The sequence below is a fragment of the Leptodactylus fuscus genome, chromosome 8, assembly GCF_031893055.1.
Source record: "Leptodactylus fuscus isolate aLepFus1 chromosome 8, aLepFus1.hap2, whole genome shotgun sequence".
Taxonomy (NCBI): Eukaryota; Metazoa; Chordata; class Amphibia; order Anura; family Leptodactylidae; genus Leptodactylus; species Leptodactylus fuscus.
The window spans coordinates 27,289,700-27,308,396 of NC_134272.1; the positions used below are offsets into that span (position 1 = coordinate 27,289,700).

At 42.1% G+C, this 18,697-nt stretch overlaps 1 protein-coding gene across 1 annotated transcript in view; it reads left to right on the plus strand.

The window, feature by feature from the left end:
• TSPEAR (thrombospondin type laminin G domain and EAR repeats) overlaps nt 1-18,697 on the plus strand; it is a 65,411-nt gene that overhangs the window by 35,010 nt on the left and 11,704 nt on the right. Inside the window, exons 6-9 of the mRNA XM_075284950.1 lie at nt 144-275; nt 2,936-3,168; nt 13,927-14,113; nt 15,597-15,826. Of these exons, the coding sequence (XP_075141051.1) occupies nt 144-275; nt 2,936-3,168; nt 13,927-14,113; nt 15,597-15,826 (782 nt within the window). The remainder of the gene's footprint in view (nt 1-143; nt 276-2,935; nt 3,169-13,926; nt 14,114-15,596; nt 15,827-18,697) is intronic.

Sequence of the window (18,697 nt, forward strand, 5' to 3'; positions counted from 1 at the left end):
CTGCCCGGAAAACCCCTTTAATTTTTTTTATACAGATAGAACAGAGAAACTCAATATGAATAAGACTGTTTGCATTATCAAGAAGTTTTGTATCTTAGTCATGAAGACTTATATGATTTCTGTTTTCCTATTGGTCTTTCTAGAAGCTGACATGAAGGTGACATTGGGTCCAAAGCCCCCATGCTCAAATAGTGAAATTTCCCAATTTTGGATGGATACGTCTCTCAAAGGTCTCTTCCTCTGTAATGGCATTGAGTGGATACCAGTACTTGAAAGTAGGAATGCTATCATATCTTAATATATCAAAGGCTATTATTGTATTCTTGTATTTACTATCCAGTAATGTATTTGTAATTGTGCCTATTCATGATAATAGAGGACCATATAGTGCATGGCTGGACTGGATTCATTGTTGGGGCAGTTGTAGTTTCTTACTGGTGCTCCGCTCTGGCTGCTATGTTCTATACAGTGTTGGGGTTATACCAAAAGAGTGCAGCAACCCCGCCAACCAGTGGATCAGTGGGGGTGATGCGAGGCAGACCCCCACTTACCTAATATTGATGGCCTATACTAAGAAAAGGCCATACATGTTGTATCCTCCTTAAGAATTTAATGAAATTTCACAAATACTAACACTTCTGGATATCTGGATTCTTAGCGGACGCCTTCTCTCCATTGTTTGTACTGGTCATTGTTACATTTGGTAGCGGCATTGATAGGGAGAATTGGCTCTGTGATACGCTGCAAGCAGGTTGTATTTCACGTAATCTTAATGAAAATCACATTATGTTCAGCAGCTTACTTGTTATGGCAGAACGAAGGAATTAAAGCATTTCTTTAAAATGTGCTAAACCTCTGAAGTTATTCAGATTCTGGTACATTTAGAGGTTAATCATTTTGTTCATACTATATAGAAGAAAAACAGATTATAGCTTTAATCTATGGAGCCTACCGTACTTAGTCTGACTTGTACTAATGGAATAGAAAAATCCTTAAATCAAATATAAATATATATCTATATATGTATGTACTGTGCCAACTCATAAAGAGGCTTTTCCATTAAAAAAGGAACCATTTAGAGATATACAGCATTAAATTAAGGATTGTTACTTCTCCTGACTTGTCTATTACTAAGAAATACTTGCATTTTCTGTAAAATGACAGTTCTGGTGCATATATATATATATATATATATATATATATATATATATATATATATATATATATATACTGTATATATATATATATATATATATATATATATATATATATATATATATACTGTGTATATATATATATATATATATATATATATATATATTTATTTTTATATATATATATATATATATATATATATATATATATATATGTATTATATTTTCCGCTCTCTAGGTTGTGCCATTTTGGTGTTATTCCGTCTAGAATTTATTGAATAAATAAATACATTGACAACTTGGTGTTACCATTCCCCTGGTCAAAGGCGAGTGTCTATCCAGAGATTGCAGGGACACCCACCTTCCCCCAGCCGGCAGCTCCTCATTTTCAATTTATTCAGACATTTTTAGGAGTAACGAAGGGACAGCAATGCCCAATTCTAAAGAAAAGGGAATCCAGAATTGTTATTTTATGGGGAACACGAGTATTAAAGGAGCTATTTATATTATTATATTTAAAAACGCTATTCAGGTGCTGCTAATCATTTTTGAACCCCTCCCGTTTTTCTGAATTACCGTTAAATATTATATGTAAATTAGTCCTACTGTGCATGGTTGGAGTTCCGTGCACCCCCCGCATCATAGCTTGTTCACGCCCTCCTCTCTTATTTGAATTCCTGCTTCTTGTGATTCACTGCCTCCAGCCCGGCGATTTCGATGGAAATCTTGTGCATAGGCAGTAGCGCTCCCATCGGAGCGCTACTACTTACGCTCCCACGCCATTTTTGTGTAGAGAGCTTCTCAGTTCCTCTGCAGTTGCGATGTTCACTACAGGAAAATGGTGCTGGAGCATGTGCAGTAGCCGGGCTGGAGGCAGTGAATCACAAGAAGGATGAAGTCAAAGAAGAGAGGAGGGCGTGAACAAGCTATGTTGCACAGGTGCACGGAACGCCCACCGTGAACGGTAGGACTAATTTACATATACTTTTTAACAGTAATTCAGAAAAACAGGGGGGGTGGGTCAAAACTGATTAGCAGACCCTGAATAGCCTTTTTAAAGGCTTGCACTTCATTCAGGGATTTCGTCCCCAAATCAGCTTGAAAATGCGGGCGGAAACTGGGCAGAAACCTGGTGAACCCCTGGTAACCACTTATTAAGCAGGATGGGTTTCTGTTTCTCGGGTCCCCAAGCGGACCTGAAAATTGGAGACCCAAATGCTAGTGTGAACCTAGAGGAAATATAGACTGATTTTTCCAGCTTTCAAATATGGACTATGTGTTGTGTTTTTGGAAGTTTGGATGATGTGGAGGATGGGATATGGTGGTTGATGGATACATTATTTGTTTATGTTAAAAAGATAGAAAAAATTTCAGCAAAAACATCTAAGAAAATGTATGCTTTGATATCTTTATAACTTCACATTATTACATGGAAAGATTACACATGATGGGGTCAGTTTACGGTGGAAAACCCATCTGACACTGCTTAAAGTTCTTACATAATGTATAGACCAGAACTGTCCACAGTCAATATTTTTCTCAATGTTAGTTTTCACATTGCAGTTTCCTAGAGGTTATACAGGTAATTGTAGACTTCTCTGAGGGTCAATACTTTCCCACGTAGAAATACTATACTTAGAAGCTTGCAGCCGTTAAAGTAAGGCAACCAATTTTAACCAAGATCTACAATTTAGCGAAAGGTCAATGAATCGTCTCTTAGCAGGGCAAGAAGTGTGTGAATTGTACCTGCAGTAATGTATTGTATGCTTAACTGTTACTAGGGAAGGAGAAACTTGACTATGTGGAGGAGTATCAGAATCTCGCCACTGCTTCAGAGTCAATGGGATTGGAGATCTTCCTCATCCCAAATGTGGGATACTTTGCTGTAATGGCTAACAAGAACAACCAGCCTGGCTCAGCCCTGTACAGGTGGACCAACGGAAAATTTGCAATCCATCAATACTTCGCCACCTACCAAGCACAAGCCTGGAAGCACTTCACAATAGAGAAAAGGGTGAGAATTTATTGCATTTATTCACCTAACCAACTATTTGGGCTTATATACTCTTTGGTGGAAAACTATCTGGACTCCAATCTCTCATGATACTGATTCAGTAAACTATTATGACATGCTATCCTTAAAGATCTTTTAATAGGTTCCACTCCACTTATATCAGTGCAGTTGGAATTTCCCATTCCCCACCATTCCTGAGCATTCAGTGCTTCAGCATCAGATATACCAATTAGGCTCTCTGCTGTCAATTGGGCAGTCCTAGTTCACCTGACAGTACAGAGCTTACTTAGCATATTGAATGCTCAGGAATGGTCGGAGCTTCCACACAGCTTTACCAGCCTCCAGAAGATTCTCACAGATGAAAGTGAATGGATTTATTTCTGACTAGTTGCTTGTAATATAATATACTGTAATATAATATAATATAATATATCATCAATAATAATTATTACTAATGATATATTAGTTATAAGCAGTAGCAAGCAGTTTTCCTTGTGCTCAGGTTTCTTTTTTCCATATCAGGGATCTATCTAGCTGCATCATGATCTGTATTTGTAGTCCAGTGTCCCAAGATCTCCTATAGCCTTGTCTATTGATCTTTTCTTTGTTTTCTGCTATTTTACAGTTACGACCAGTAGTAGTTATAATGGATAGCTTTTCTGACTGTAAAGAGCTACAGTACTGGGACCGAAAGCTCTTTACCCAGGGCACAGATCTGCCTGTATATAGAACTGCCTGTGCCCCAAACCATGAAAGGTCCTCTTTAAGTAGCACAGAAAAAATCAATGGCCATACACAGAGGGCAGGAACTGAGCACATCTTGGATTTCCGTCTGTAGTGTCTTCAGACTCCCTTCCCTTTTTGTCTGCCCCAAGGACAGTTTCTGTGCTGCTTGAAGGACAGGTCAGCGAAGGTAATGCAGGACTTGTATCCATTCTGTGAAAAAAGTTATTAAGAAGCCACAATGACCTGAAGGTGAGGAGGGAGGTTGGAACAAGAACAGGTAAGGATTAGAGATGAGCGAGTAGTATTCAATCGAGTAGGTATTCGATCGAATACTACGGTATTCGAAATACTCGTACTCGATCTAGTACCACTCACTATTCAAATAGTTTGATGCAGAACCAGTGTTGATTGGCCGAATGCTATACAGTCGGCCAATCAACGCTGGTTCTTTTCCTACCTTTAGAAGTCTCTGTTCAGCGTCCCCGCAGCGTCTTCCGGCTCTGAATTCACTCTGCCAGGCATCGGGCCTGGGCAGAGCCGACTGCGCATGCCCGCGCTACAAAAAAATGGCCGCATTGACTGTAAGCGGCCATTTTCTTGTAGTGCGGACATGCGCAGTTGGCTATGCCCAGGCCCGATGCCTGGCAGAGTGAATTCAGAGCCGGAAGATGCCGCGGGGACGCTGCACAGAAAAGACATCTTGGAGTATCCAGCCCGACCCTCACTCGTGGACTTGGTAAGTTCAATTTGATCGAATGTTGCCTACCCCTGAAACAAGCATTTTCCACCATAGAATTTAATAGGATTTGATATTCGATTAGAGTAGTCGAATATTGAGGGGCTACTCGAAACGAATATCGAGTATTTACCTACTCGCTCATCTCTAGTAAGAATGTGGTGAAATGGAGAGGGAACTGACTCTGCATCTTGTACCCCTCCACCTTGTTTCTTAACTTAGCTTCCATAGCATATTCCTCCACATACTATCTAATATGCCAGAATTTTATCAGAACAGACGTAACGCGCATCTGAAATTCTGTATTTATGACAAAGTCACCTATCAAACCTTAGAATTGCATATGAGGAGCCTGAAGTGGAGCATGTCCATGAATATCCTTCACCTGCATAGAGATACAGAATGTTACCTTCTCTGGGATCTTTCATCTTTAATATTCTAAACTTTTTCTTTCGAGCCTGTGAATAATAATGACCCAACTTTAAGAGTTTTGAAGGTGAGTTTAAAGACATTCCAAAAGGTACAGTAAGAAAACAGCAGCCCATATGGAATTGCAATCCTTTGTATCCCTAGGACGTCTGCTCCGTGCATTGCATTATCCTGGGCAAATATCTCGCTTTTAAATTATAAAACAATTTACTCCCAGTTGGTTTAGACAAGATTCTGTCCCAGATAGAATCAATATGTAATGGGGATGTTGGCGTTTGTTAAAGACTGTACTTTATAGCATTTGCAGATGTGGCTTTGTCATGTTCGCCTTATCTTTTCCAGGGAACATGTTTTGATAAACCTAGGTGCCGCGCAGATCTGCCACTGTACACTTTGTTTTATGTTGTTTGAACATAAAGCAAGAGAAATGATGAAAAGATTTTGGTGCGATTATGAAACACCCCAGGAGGTATGAAGTACAGGCAAGGACATGCTGTGAATAAATTACCACTTTATATATAAACAGCTGTGTCAGGGGCTTATGTTCTACCAGCTGGGAAGTTGCAGCCTTCCTCATGTCGGCGGAGAAAATCAGAGAGAATGCACTGTGGATTAAGAAAGGAGTCTGTCGGGGTAGGAAGAAGCGAGAACTTGAGGGTTGTAGAATCCAGTCTGGGGTAGAGAAAATTAGGCAGAATGATACATCACAATAACAATGTTCATCTAATTGGTTTATTATGTAAGGATGTAGCATCAAAACACTCCTATCAATGTGGCTGTGAAGATAAATCACTCGCTTAGTTGTCTCCAGATTTCATATTACCACATACGTTTACCATTCAGGATGCTATAAAAGCTGGGTGACAACCAATATGGCATTTTACTGACAAATATAATTAGGAAAACACCTAGCAAATTTTTAACAATGAGAACATAGAAGGTAAGATAAAGACTACATAAGGAGGTTGTCCTAGGTATCTATGAAAAGGGTTGAGTGTTTAGTATGTGGAAGTCCAGTCTCTCCTGTTTGGATGATGCTCAAAAACAAAAAGAGGACACCGAGAGGCCCATAGAGTAATTGTGTAAGATAGAAACAATGCTGAAGGAAAAAAAGAGAGGCTCTCACCTTGGGGGGTTGTGAAAATGGTCACAACTCCTCACTACACATGGGGACCAAATTGGTCAGAGGATCCCTTTCCCTAGATGGGGTCAAGCTGCAGAGTTCCAAACACCTCTCGGGTGTAGACAAGATGAACAAAAGGACCGGCACGCAGATTCGTTTGTGAGTCTGATGCATCATGACCAGCGCTGCACCTCCCATGAGGCGACCTGAAGCGACCACTTCAGGCGGCGCTATGCGCTCCAGCGGCCGCCCCTCACGCTTAGCAGAGAGCAACTCCTCTCCCTGCCTGCTAACGCCGCCCCCTTCTCCCCACATGCTGGATGACATGGCCACGTAATCAGGTCCGCACCCGACGTGTGCCTGCGCTCTGAAGACCGGACAGAGGACCGGACCAAGAAGAAGAGGGAGCTGCAGGTAAGTGGATACCGGTGGGGGGAGGGGGTTAATCACTACACAGCGTGGGGTCCAAAAATTGAAACAATTTTTGGACTACATGCTGTGTAGTCAGGGGTGAACCTAGCCTTTTTGCCGTGGGGGGGTGGGATTGGGGGGCACCTTTCTGTCGTCCGCCTGAGGCGGCAAAAAGACTAGTTTCACCCCTGGTCATGACCCAGCGGCAGAGAAGTATTACACCTGAGGAAGGACGGTTTATAAACGCCCAAAACGCGTTGTGTTAAAGTTTTTCTATTAATAAAGCCGTTAACTCAACTTTCATGGTGGGAGCGCAGTTCCTTCAAACCAGACTCACAATCGAATCTGTGTGCCGGTCCTTTTGTTCCTCCTGTTTGGATGAAACCAAGATTAACGGGATTGTCCAGGATAAACTAAAAAATAAATCAATTGAAATCTGTTTTTATGCTGTGGTTTATATGACATTGGAATCTACACGCACTGATTTGAGATCGGTGTCACAGTAAAAAAAAAAAAAAAAAAAGAAGTCAATTTTAGACAAGATTTCTGGGCAGAAAGAGTATGGAAACCACAGCAGATTGTCACCATAGGGTTAATAAATGTGGCAGAGTAACCTGCAAAAACAAAGCAGAAAGCTGGGCCTCACCAATTCCACTGTAAATATACATAAGATAACAAATATGTAAAATTGTGTGAATATACGCTAATACTTTCACTTTAAAAAGAACATCTGAGTATTTATCCAAATCCATTCCTCTCTTCCAAAGTTATAAGTCCTGTTAGACTTGGTACAAATTAGGGTATACTAGCCAAGTGGCCGGTAACACACCATGACATCCAGCACACAAAGACCCCACCCCAGAGAAACCACAGTGTTACTGTCCACTTTGCATCAACACATGCAGGGCTTTTATCTTTGGAATAGCCGAACAGGTTGTGTGAACCAAAACACCAAAATGCTCAGTGTGACAGCACCTGTCTGATGTATATCCTTGGGCTTGTTAGATCTGCGGACAGGTCCTCTTTAACAATATTTTGGAAGTCGCTAAACATGCCCTATAATCAGCAGCTTCTTTATCAGTGATTCCCTGTTTGTATATTGAATAGTGAGGAGCAGAAATGAAGTTGTGACCCCTGATGGGTTAGTCAGGTACATTATATCATTAGATGAATGTTTTCTTCAATTGTACAAGACATAAGTGTCACTTTGCAGATCTTGGTGTTAGGTTTATTGAATACTTTAATAGCCAGAAGCAAAACTCTATATTATCGGACACATTGGATGAATGGCGCCCTGATAGAATTAATCCTTCTGCAGTATACGGGTCTCACAGCAGCCTATGGATTTTTCCTGGAAACTGGAAGATAAGGAAATAGCAAGTAAACGTATTAACTCTTACCAGGCCCCATAATGTTAGGGCAACCCCAGGCCATCTGTTTTATTAGGACATCATAAAGGGGACTCTTGTCTGGACTCTCTAGAATGACTACTGTTTGCTAGGTTAACCCACCTCCAGACTGCAGTATATCGTGGATGAATCCATGACCCCCTCCCCGCAAGTTAGATGGTTTTACAGATCAACAGCTTCATCCCTACCTGGAAGAATATATTTGCTAAAAAGCAATTCACTGACATTCAGTAGGGTTTATGGAAATATCAAGTTTCCTATGGTGTCGCTGAGTATCTGTCAAAGGATAAAGAATCATGAAAACAGCCTGCAATTTGCTAAAAGGTAAAAAGGAAATGTGTGGAGATTTCCTTTTTATATTGCGGGGTCACTCTAAAGCGGAAAGGAATAGTTCAGTATATACAGTATATAGCGCTCTGGCTGTTCAGGTGCTTGCGGCCGCGTAACTCATTTTAATATACTAGGCTCTAGTGATGAGCGAGTAGTATTTGATCGAATACCTCACCGGCATAGGAATGCGTGTAAGCGGCCAAACACCAAGGGGTTAAATGCTTTGAATATTCGATGCGTTTAACCCCTTGGTGTTTGGCCGCTTACACGCATTCCTATGCCGGCGAGGTATTCGATCGAATACTACTCACTCATCACTACTAAGCTCCATTCACACATCTGTGGTTAGACCGAAAAAATACAGACGGCATGTGGACTTACTGAAAGGGGATCTTCCACCAACTCCAACTCTTAAATGGTGTTCTAGGGCAGTTGTTTTTTCTTCTGTAGCCACTAGCTTTTCTGAGAAATAGGTGTTGTCAATATGGTATAATCCCTTCTGTCAGTTGGGTGGTCCCTGACTAACTGCGCCAATCCAAGCAAAAACTAATTGAAACTAACAAAAATTATTGCTTGGGAATGGTTAGGGAAAATTTCCAACACTGTTAGAATCTGTAGAGGGGTGAGTATTGAAGGATGCAAAGGGGAGTTGGTGAAGGTGGTAACAAGTCCTTTTTAGAGAGGACCCTTCACCACCTCCACCGATTCAAGTCCTTAGCATGTGTTAATAGTCACTGCTCTACTGATTCCAGCAGAGTTGGAATTTTCTCTTTAGCCCCCACCATTCCTGAGCAACAAGCACAGTTAGTTTTGATCCCTGATGTGCTATTCAGACTCTGTAATGTCTAGTGGGCGGTGTCAGGCAGGGGGTGTGATTCAGAGCTCCAATCAGAGGCATCCAGTGTCAGAGCTCAGAATCACACCCCTTTCCTGCTCCTGCCTGACACCGCCCTCCTGACAGTACAGAGCATAAATAACATATCATTCACCAAAACTAACAGCATTGATTGCTCAGGAATGGTGGGGTCTAAAAAAAAATTCCAACTGTGCCAGAATCAGTGGATCAGCGACTATTAATTGAACTAACATATTGGAGGTGGTGAAAGGTTCACTTTAAAAACATATAATGGCACATTAGAGGTAGTATACATTTTGCTCATTAAATGGTGACACTGTTGCCTTGTGTCGGTAGGAACATCTATCTTCTTGACCGAATTGTTTTTGCTTCTTCTTTTGTAGCTTCACTGTCTTGTACAATATATAATGGCTTGTTAGTTACTGTACAAATAATGGCTGATGGCGGTAACAATAATAAGACTTGGAAATTAATCCAGATAAGATGTCCAGCGGTTTCCCTAGGTTACGGCATTATCACAGTCTTTGGAAACTATCGTACACTACATTCAGGATCTAGTTAGAATTTCAGCAGAGTCGAACAAGAAATTGACATGCGACATGCAGCGTTATAATAAAACCCAGACAGATGCAATTTTAATAAACCTATGAGGCTTCCTCCAGTGCTGTGTATGTGTGCAGTGTATCTCGCTCGTGAGAAGGAGCCTTTAGGGACATCAACGAGAAAGCGTGTAAATAGTTGAAGTCGTGAATGATGACTTGAAGAATTTTTGTTGTGGTATTGCATGTGACATTACCAACACGTGTGCTGATGTTTCTCGGCCATATGATTAATGGTTTCCAGCAGGAACGTTTTATGTGGTTCTTCTCTTCCCACCTCTTCCTGTCAAGATGTTGTGACTGTCGTTTCACTCATGTGTAGAGACAGATCTTAAGGGAGTCTTACATTTGGACGCAGTATATCGGCTGTAAACTATGTGTTTTTAGGTTGCACCTAAGAATCAAGAATGAAGTAAGTTACATACAACTACTGGGAAGAGTCGGAGGATATATCATATATATACAGTATATATATATATTATATATATATATATATATACTGTATATATATGATGTATCCTCTGACTCCTCCCAGTAGTATGTAACTATATGTATATATATATATATATATATATATATATATATATATATGTGTATATATATATATATATATATATATATGTGTATAAATACTCTCACCGGCCACTTTATTAGGTACACCATGCTAGTAACGGGTTGGACCCCCTTTTGCCTTCAGAACTGCCTCAATTCTTCGTGGCATAGATACAACAAGGTGCTGGAAGCATTCCTCAGAGATTTTGGTCCATATTGACATGATGGCATCACACAGTTGCCGCAGATTTGTCGGCTGCACATCCATGATGCGAATCTCCCGTTCCACCACATCCCAAAGATGCTCTATTGGATTGAGATCTGGTGACTGTGGAGGCCATTGGAGTACAGTGAACTCATTGTCATGTTCAAGAAACCAGTCTGAGATGATTCCAGCTTTATGACATGGCATTGCATTATCCTGCTGAAAGTAGCCATCAGATGTTGGGTACATTGTGGTCATAAAGGGATGGACATGGTCAGCAACAATACTCAGGTAGGCTTTGGCGTTGCAACGATGCTCAATTGGTACCAAGGGGCCCAAAGAGTGCCAAGAAAATATTCCCCACACCATGACACCACCACCACCAGCCTGAACCGTTGATACAAGGCAGGATGGATCCATGCTTTCATGTTGTTGACGCCAAATTCTGACCCTACCATCCGAATGTCGCAGCAGAAATCGAGACTCATCAGACCAGGCAACGTTTTTCCAATCTTCAATTGTCCAATTTCGATGAGCTTGTGCAAATTGTAGCCTCAGTTTCCTGTTCTTAGCTGAAAGGAGTGGCACCCGGTGTGGTCTTCTGCTGCTGTAGCCCATCTGCCTCAAAGTTCGACGTACTGTGCGTTCAGAGATGCTCTTCTGGCTACCTTGGTTGTAACGGGTGGCTATTTGAGTCACTGTTGCCTTTCTATCAGCTCGAACCAGTCTGGCCATTCTCCTCTGACCTCTGGCATCAACAACGCATTTCCGCCCACAGAACTGCCGCTCACTGGATGTTTTTTCTTTTTCGGACCATTCTCTGTTAAACCTAGAGATGGTTGTGCGTGAAAATCCCAGTAGATCAGCAGTTTCTGAAATACTCAGACCAGCCCTTCTGGCACCAACAACCATGCCACGTTCAAAGGCACTCAAATCACCTTTCTTCCCCATACTGATGCTCGGTTTGAACTGCAGGAGATTGTCTTGACCATGTCTACATGCCTAAATGCACTGAGTTGCCGCCATGTGATTGGCTGATTAGAAATTAAGTGTTAACGAGCAGTTGGACAGGTGTACCTAATAAAGTGGCCGGTGAGTGTGTGTATATATATATATATATATATATATATATATATATATATATATATATATCTTTATTACTCCTTGGCATTAGCAATGTACATTCCTCCATCAGCTAAACAGAACAAACACTAAATGGTCTCGGACTTTGCAATGTTAGCTCTAGTAGGCTTTATAGAGTACACACTAGTCTTAGGGGCCACTCACACGGAGGAAAACTGTGCTGAATTTGGTGTGGAATTTCAGCGCTGAAAAAAACCCCCTCCCATTGCAATCAATGGGAGGCCTTTTTTTCAGCGCTGAAATTCCACACCAAATTCCTCACCATTTTCCCTAAGGCTGTGGCCTAACATTGCAAAAACGCACCTTTTTTTTTTTATTGCAGATTTGGTGCGATTTTTTTGAGCCAAATCCTAGAATGGCTATAAAAGAAACAAGATATATAGGAAGCTCTTATACCTCTACCTTCTGCTCACTCCTCTGCTGATTCTCAGTTAAAAAATAAAAAGCAGCAAAATCTGTAACAATAGTATATGCAAAAAGAGAAAGACATGGCCCGCACATCCCAGTCTTATACATTGATCTAGCGCTTCTCAGCAAATTCTACAATACTGAACATGGGGTTCTTAGTATACATATTGATCAAGGTGTATAAGCCCACTAGCCACTTCATGGCGACCTCTTTATAGTGGGTCCCTACACTACTGGATGCGGCACTGCACATGACCGCCACAACCGCAACATGGTGCCCACAGGGGGAGCGACCCAATGGTCCGGCAACACCCCTGCCACCAGACCAAACCCCTAGTCTCTGGGCCACGCCGCCCCATGGGACCCACCTACTAGCTCTCAGTCCTCTGACTGGGGCAATATGGTAAGATGAATTTTTGAGATCTGTTCACATGGTGCGGTGCTGCGTGGTGTCTGCTGCTTCTGTGGTGCAGTGCCCATGGGGCAGCATGGCCCAGAGCTTGGGGGCTTGGTCTGGTGGCAGGGGTGTTGCTGAACCACTGGGTCGCTCGCCCTGTGGGCGCCGTGTTGCGGTTGTGGCAGTCGTGTGCAGCACCGCACCAAGTAGGGTAGAGACCGAGTATAAAGAGGTCGCCATGAAGTGGCTAGTGGGCTCAAACACCTTGATCAAAATGTATACTAAGAACCTCATGTTCGGTATTGTAGAATTTTCTGAGAAGCACTAGATCAATGTATAAGGTTGGGATGTGCGGGCCATGTCTTTCTCTTTTTGCATATGTATCTGTAACAATAATAGCTGCTTTTTCACAATGTGGGGCTCCAGCCTAAGGGGGCTTTCCAACTTGAGTAAGCAATTAAACAATTGGGTAAAATGTAATAAAATAATAAAGCCCTTTATACCCCTGGCGCTCTGGTGCTGCCTCTGGCCCCCCCATGGTCTGCTTGGCTGGTGCAGTGATATAGCCGTCAATCCTTCATGGCTGGACCAGTCAACCACTGGCCTTAGCAGTCTTGCACCATGTAACACTGATGGCTGCCGTGGCCCTGTGGGACCTATGGCTACACATGCCATAGAAACAGACCAGTAGGGAGGACTACAATGGTATCACTGGAGTGGTGGGGTAATAAATATGACCTATAGTACCCCTATAACATCCAAAACAGCCACATCACTCCCATAGTGCTGAAAGTCAAAGTGTACCCACATGGTGTGGAATTCGTTTGCGCTATATAAGTAACGGTAAATAAATCGCAGGCATTATGGCATTGGTGCTGCGTATTTTCAGCGCTGCAATAGGAACAGTATCCGTATATATATGAATGGGACATCCTCATGATGGAAGTGGCTGTGCCAAATGAAACATATTAAAATAAATGCATAGGGTCATGTATACGGCTGCTTTCCTTCCACGTTCAGATATTACTTCTAAGTTAGCATCAATTTTCTTTCTCTTGTCTTAACCTTTGGTAGGAATTCTTTGTACTACTAATGGTCTGTAATAACTTGGCCATATGAAATAACTCATTTTCATAAGTATCTCTCTAAATCTTGAAACCTATTAGCATCCATACAATGCACGATTAAACAAAGCCCAAGCGTGACCTGCCGGCCAGTCTCTAAGAAGCTGAATTTCAATATTTCTCTAATTAGCGGGATTTCATTAATCTGCAGACAGGCATATTATGGTGATGATAATAGAAGACGGAAGAGAGGTAGCTTCAATGTGCCGGAAAGTAAATCTATACACAGGCGCGTCTTATTCTCTATAATAACTCAATTCTCACTCCGATTCATCATAAAATACCTATTTTTGTGCTTCCTTCCTTTAAGATATTCTTAGCGCTGGCTAACTTTGAAAAGAACGATGACGGGGAGGAGTTGTCGGCCATTTACAAGTGGAACCCAAAGAAAATGAAGTTTCTTCAGTATCAGACAATACCCACGTACAGCGCCCGGGACTGGGAGGCCTTTCACATAGACGGAGAGACTTTCTTGGCGGTCGCTAACCACAGGGAAGGTAATAGGAGAGCAATGTTTACATGGGACTATTGTCCTTGTATTGAGACGGAATTAGATGGATCACTGGATAGTCCCAATGCTAGGACCCCCAACGATCACAAGAATGTCTTCTCCAGCCACCTGACACTTAATCCTAATCTTACAGATGGGTAGATTTTCTTCCTGTCAAAACCCCTTTAATATTCATGGTACTAAAGATAGAAAGCCATTGTGTATTCTTCAACAGTATCATTTTCTTTTGTTTTTTATTGTAATTTTTTGTGGATTTGGAGATTGACTTGTTTACAGGTTCACCAATAATTTACTATGAAAAGGAACGTAAGTTTGGATGACGGGCTAGAGAGATATTTCAGAGCATATCATGTATAGCAACAGAAGTAAAGAATACCATAGAAAAATACATTTTAACAACTCGTTCGCCATATGTAAAATATTCTTGAACAGTTGAAGAGCCCTCCATTATATGCTTGATGCCTTGTGTATCATCCACTCACTGCAAAGAAATGCCATTCAGGTCTAGATATGAAGTGCACAGGACTCTTGTCCGCAGAAGAACACACCTGCAAACACTTTATGGGAAGCTTTTTTTTGGAGGCTGATTTAGAGGCGGATTCAGCTTCAAAATCAGCACCAAAAAACTCTGTGTGCACTGACCCTAAGAATAATCTGATTATTGTACATTGTTTTCATCAACTAAAATGTCTTCCTATATAGTGGTCACTAGAGATGAGCGAGTAGTATTCAATCGAGTAGGTATTCAGGAGAGCTGGCAGCTTGCTGTTACGAGGGAGCTTACTTTTTCCCATAGGAATGAATTGACCAGCATTGATTGGCCAGTGTACAGCATTCAGTCAATATACGCTGGTTCTGCCGGAGGCTATCTGCACCTGAACCTCTTAATATTTCAGACTCGCTCCTGTGCGTTAGAATAGAAACCTACGCCGGACAGGAGCTGGCATAGATTTCCTATATGATACACAATAGTTCACTCCTCCCTGGCCCAGTTTTGTCTGTCTTGGATTACACACTTTTGTATAAACTGCTGAGTGGCTGCAGAAAGATGGAAGTTAGGGTTGAGCGATCGGGATTGGAAAAGATCGGATTCCGAACGGCGATTGAGCAAATTTCACGATCGCGATTGGCTGGAAAATGATCGGAAATCAGCTTTTGAAATCTCAAGATCAGCTCAACCCTAAAAGTAACTTTTCCCATAGAGAAGCATTGACTAGGGCTGAAACGATTGGGATTGGGAAAGATCGGATCCTGATCGGCGATCGAGCAAATTTCACAGCCGCGATCGGGATTGGCTGGAAAATGATCGGAAATCGGATTTTAAAATTGATCCTGAAATCTCAAGATCGGCTCAACCCTAATGGAAGTGGACTTTTTTTTTAGTCCAGGACAAGCGCTTTATATATACTTTAATAGTATACACAAATGACAAACAACATTGTATTTTCTTATCATTTCTATTACAACAGGAAACAACCACAATATCAACAGTGTTATATACAAGTGGAACTCAAGCAACGGGCTATTTGAGATCAACCAAACCATCCCTACCTCAGGGGCTTATGACTGGGAATTCTTCAGCATTGGACCCTACTCATTTTTGGTTGTAGCCAACACATTTAATGGCACGTCTACCAACATCCAGTCTCATATCTACATCTGGCTGGGGGGCACCTTCAGGCCTTTCCAATCTGTAATGGTAAGTGTTTGCCCAGTGTTATCCATTCCCACCTCAGGGTCTTATGACTGGGAATTCATTAGTACTGGATCCCATTTATTTTAATAGTGATTATGACCCTCCCCCCCAACAGTGGCCTAACTAAAGCCTGGTGGGCTTGCGTGCAGTCTTTTGTCTGGGGCCCCCTACTTCATCCCTATAGCGAATTCTTGATAGTGATGGTTACGGCTAAGGAGTTTAATCCACCTTAGTGTGGTTACGGGAATCTGTGGGTCTCCTTGGTTTGTGGGCCAGATGGAAGCTGCAATCTCAATACTGATTCCAGTGCTTATGGGCCCCCTAAGGCTCCTGGGCTCCTGCACTTCCTCAAGTTACACCCCTGGTTATCAATTAGGAAACTTGATTAAGGCCCGGTTCACATCTGCATTCGGTATTCCGTTTGGGGAGTCCACCCCACAAACAGAAACCTATACACATTAAAAAGTGGTTAGCTAAGAAACCACATGGACCCCATAGTATTTATATAAGACAAGCCCTATTGGTAAGGCAATGCTAGCATTTGATTGTCAAGTTTTTGGATGGACTAATAGTAACATGCATAGTTCTGAGAAAAGATTTTCCGTAATAGCTATGTTAAAAGTGATTTTTTTTTCTTCCTGTTTAAATGTAGTTTTTTTCTACATGTCATTGTTAACTGCACGGTTGGAACGGTAGTCTTCCAACTAATGCATCCCATTAAATGACTTCCTTTATATCTGTGCAATATTGTAAGATGGAGTTAAAAGCTAGCAAGTTTATGACATGAGACTCGCATCTATTTAAAGGTTTCTTTGCACTCGTCTTTCTAAATCAGATGTAAATGGGAGGAAAATGTCGCATTCAGGGAGAGGACTGGGATGTCATGTTCGCCTGCTGCCATTCTCCTAAGCGTCGCTGTATCTATAGGCTCTTTGGTTATTTGGTTTTAGGAGGGGCAGATGGATCAGGAGGGAGAACCACATTGTTCTTCCATCTATTTCTCCGCATAATTTTGTATCATTTTGTATCATTTTTGGAGAAACGTTTTTTTGTTGAGCCTTTAAAAGCTTTTCTTTTTTTTCTAAATTGTACTGGGACAAAATGGAAGGCTGCAACAATGTACGTCAAGAAGTCATGTCAACAACTATAACTAGAATACCGGCTATTCTTGGATATGGCCGTTCTGGGCAGATAATTTGTTTATCGGCATAAGAGTCATTTAGACTTTAACACTCTAATGCTTTTTACTACCAAACAGCTCTCATAGTGCACTCAATAAAAGTAACTATAGCGGAGCCCGGTCAGACATGCACACAATATTAGTATCATTGTCATTCGGAAAGGAGGACTACAGATTGCTTTTCCTGCCTTAGAATGTTGCCCTCATAGTTAAGAAACATATCACGCTGACTTTTTCTATTTTTTGCAATGGCATTTGACTGTATATACAATCAGTGGCGTAACTAGGAATGGCGGAGCCCTGTGGCGAGCCTTTGACATGGGGCTCCCCTCCAAAGACCCCGACCGCCTGCTCCTTTTCCTCCGCATTCCTGCAGGCATTATTATGCCCCGTAGTGGCCCCTGTACACAATATTATACCCTATAGTGGCCCCTGCACACAGTATTATACCCTATAGTGCCCCTGCACAGAGTATTATTCCCCATAGTGGCCCCTGCACAGAGTATTATTCCCCATAGTGGCCCCTGCGCACAGTATTATCCCCCATAGTGGCCCCTGCACACAGTATTATTCCCCATAGTGGCCCCTGCACAGAGTATTATTCCCCATAGTGGCCCCTGCACACAGTATTATACCCCATAGTGGCCCCTGCACACAGTATTATACCCCATAGTGGCCCCTGCAAACAGTATTATGCCCCATAGCGGCCCCTGCACACAGTATTATGCCCCATAGCGGCCCCTGCACACAGTATTATGCCCCATAGTGGCTCCTGCACACAGTATTATACCCTATAGTGCCCCTGCACAGAGTATTATTCCCCATAGTGGCCCTTGCACACAGTATTATACCCCATAGTGACCCCTGCACACAGTATTATACCCCATAGTGTGCCCTGCACACAGTATTATGCCCCATAGTGGCCCTTGTAGCATAGTATTATGTACTGTAATAACCCCTTCATCCCCAGACAGTTGCCAGTACAGTATTGTGTGCTGACAGCCTGCCCTGCACACATAGGTTAAACTCACCAGCACTGCTCACTCCATCCCTAGCACAGTCTTCTTTCGGTGCGATGTCTCCACCCCTCCCCCACTGTCAGGACACAGGATGAGGCTCTCCACCGCCCGGAACCCAACACCTTAGGTGGCCTCAGGCCTCAAAAAGTAAAATTATTATTTTTTTGGGGGGGATATTAAGTAGTGAGGGGGCCTGGGCCCTGTGGCAGCTGCTACAACTGCTACTGTGATAGTTATGCCACTGTATACAATATATTATATCCATGGGCTCAATTTAGACCATGAACATGAAACAGCTAGGTGTACGTGCAAAGAAGTGACTACCAGAGTCTTAGGCTAAGGATACACAAAGCAAAATGCAGCTAAAAAAACACTGCAGAAAAAATGCAACAAAAATGTATTGTGTTTTTTTTCCCTGTAGCATTTGTCATTGAATTTTTGCAGCATTTTTCTACACATTTTTCCATTCAACTAATAAATCTGTAGGGAAAATGCTTGAAATTCTGCATCCAAACGCTACGTTTTTTAAATGGATTATATCATTAGAATCCCTTTTTTCAGTACTCTCCTAAGCCACAAGCTCCGCCTTCTCCCAGCATCTATAACACTAGCCTAGGGAGGCGGGGTCGCATACGGCACTCTGCAGGCATGTGAATGAGAGAGGAGAGGACTGAG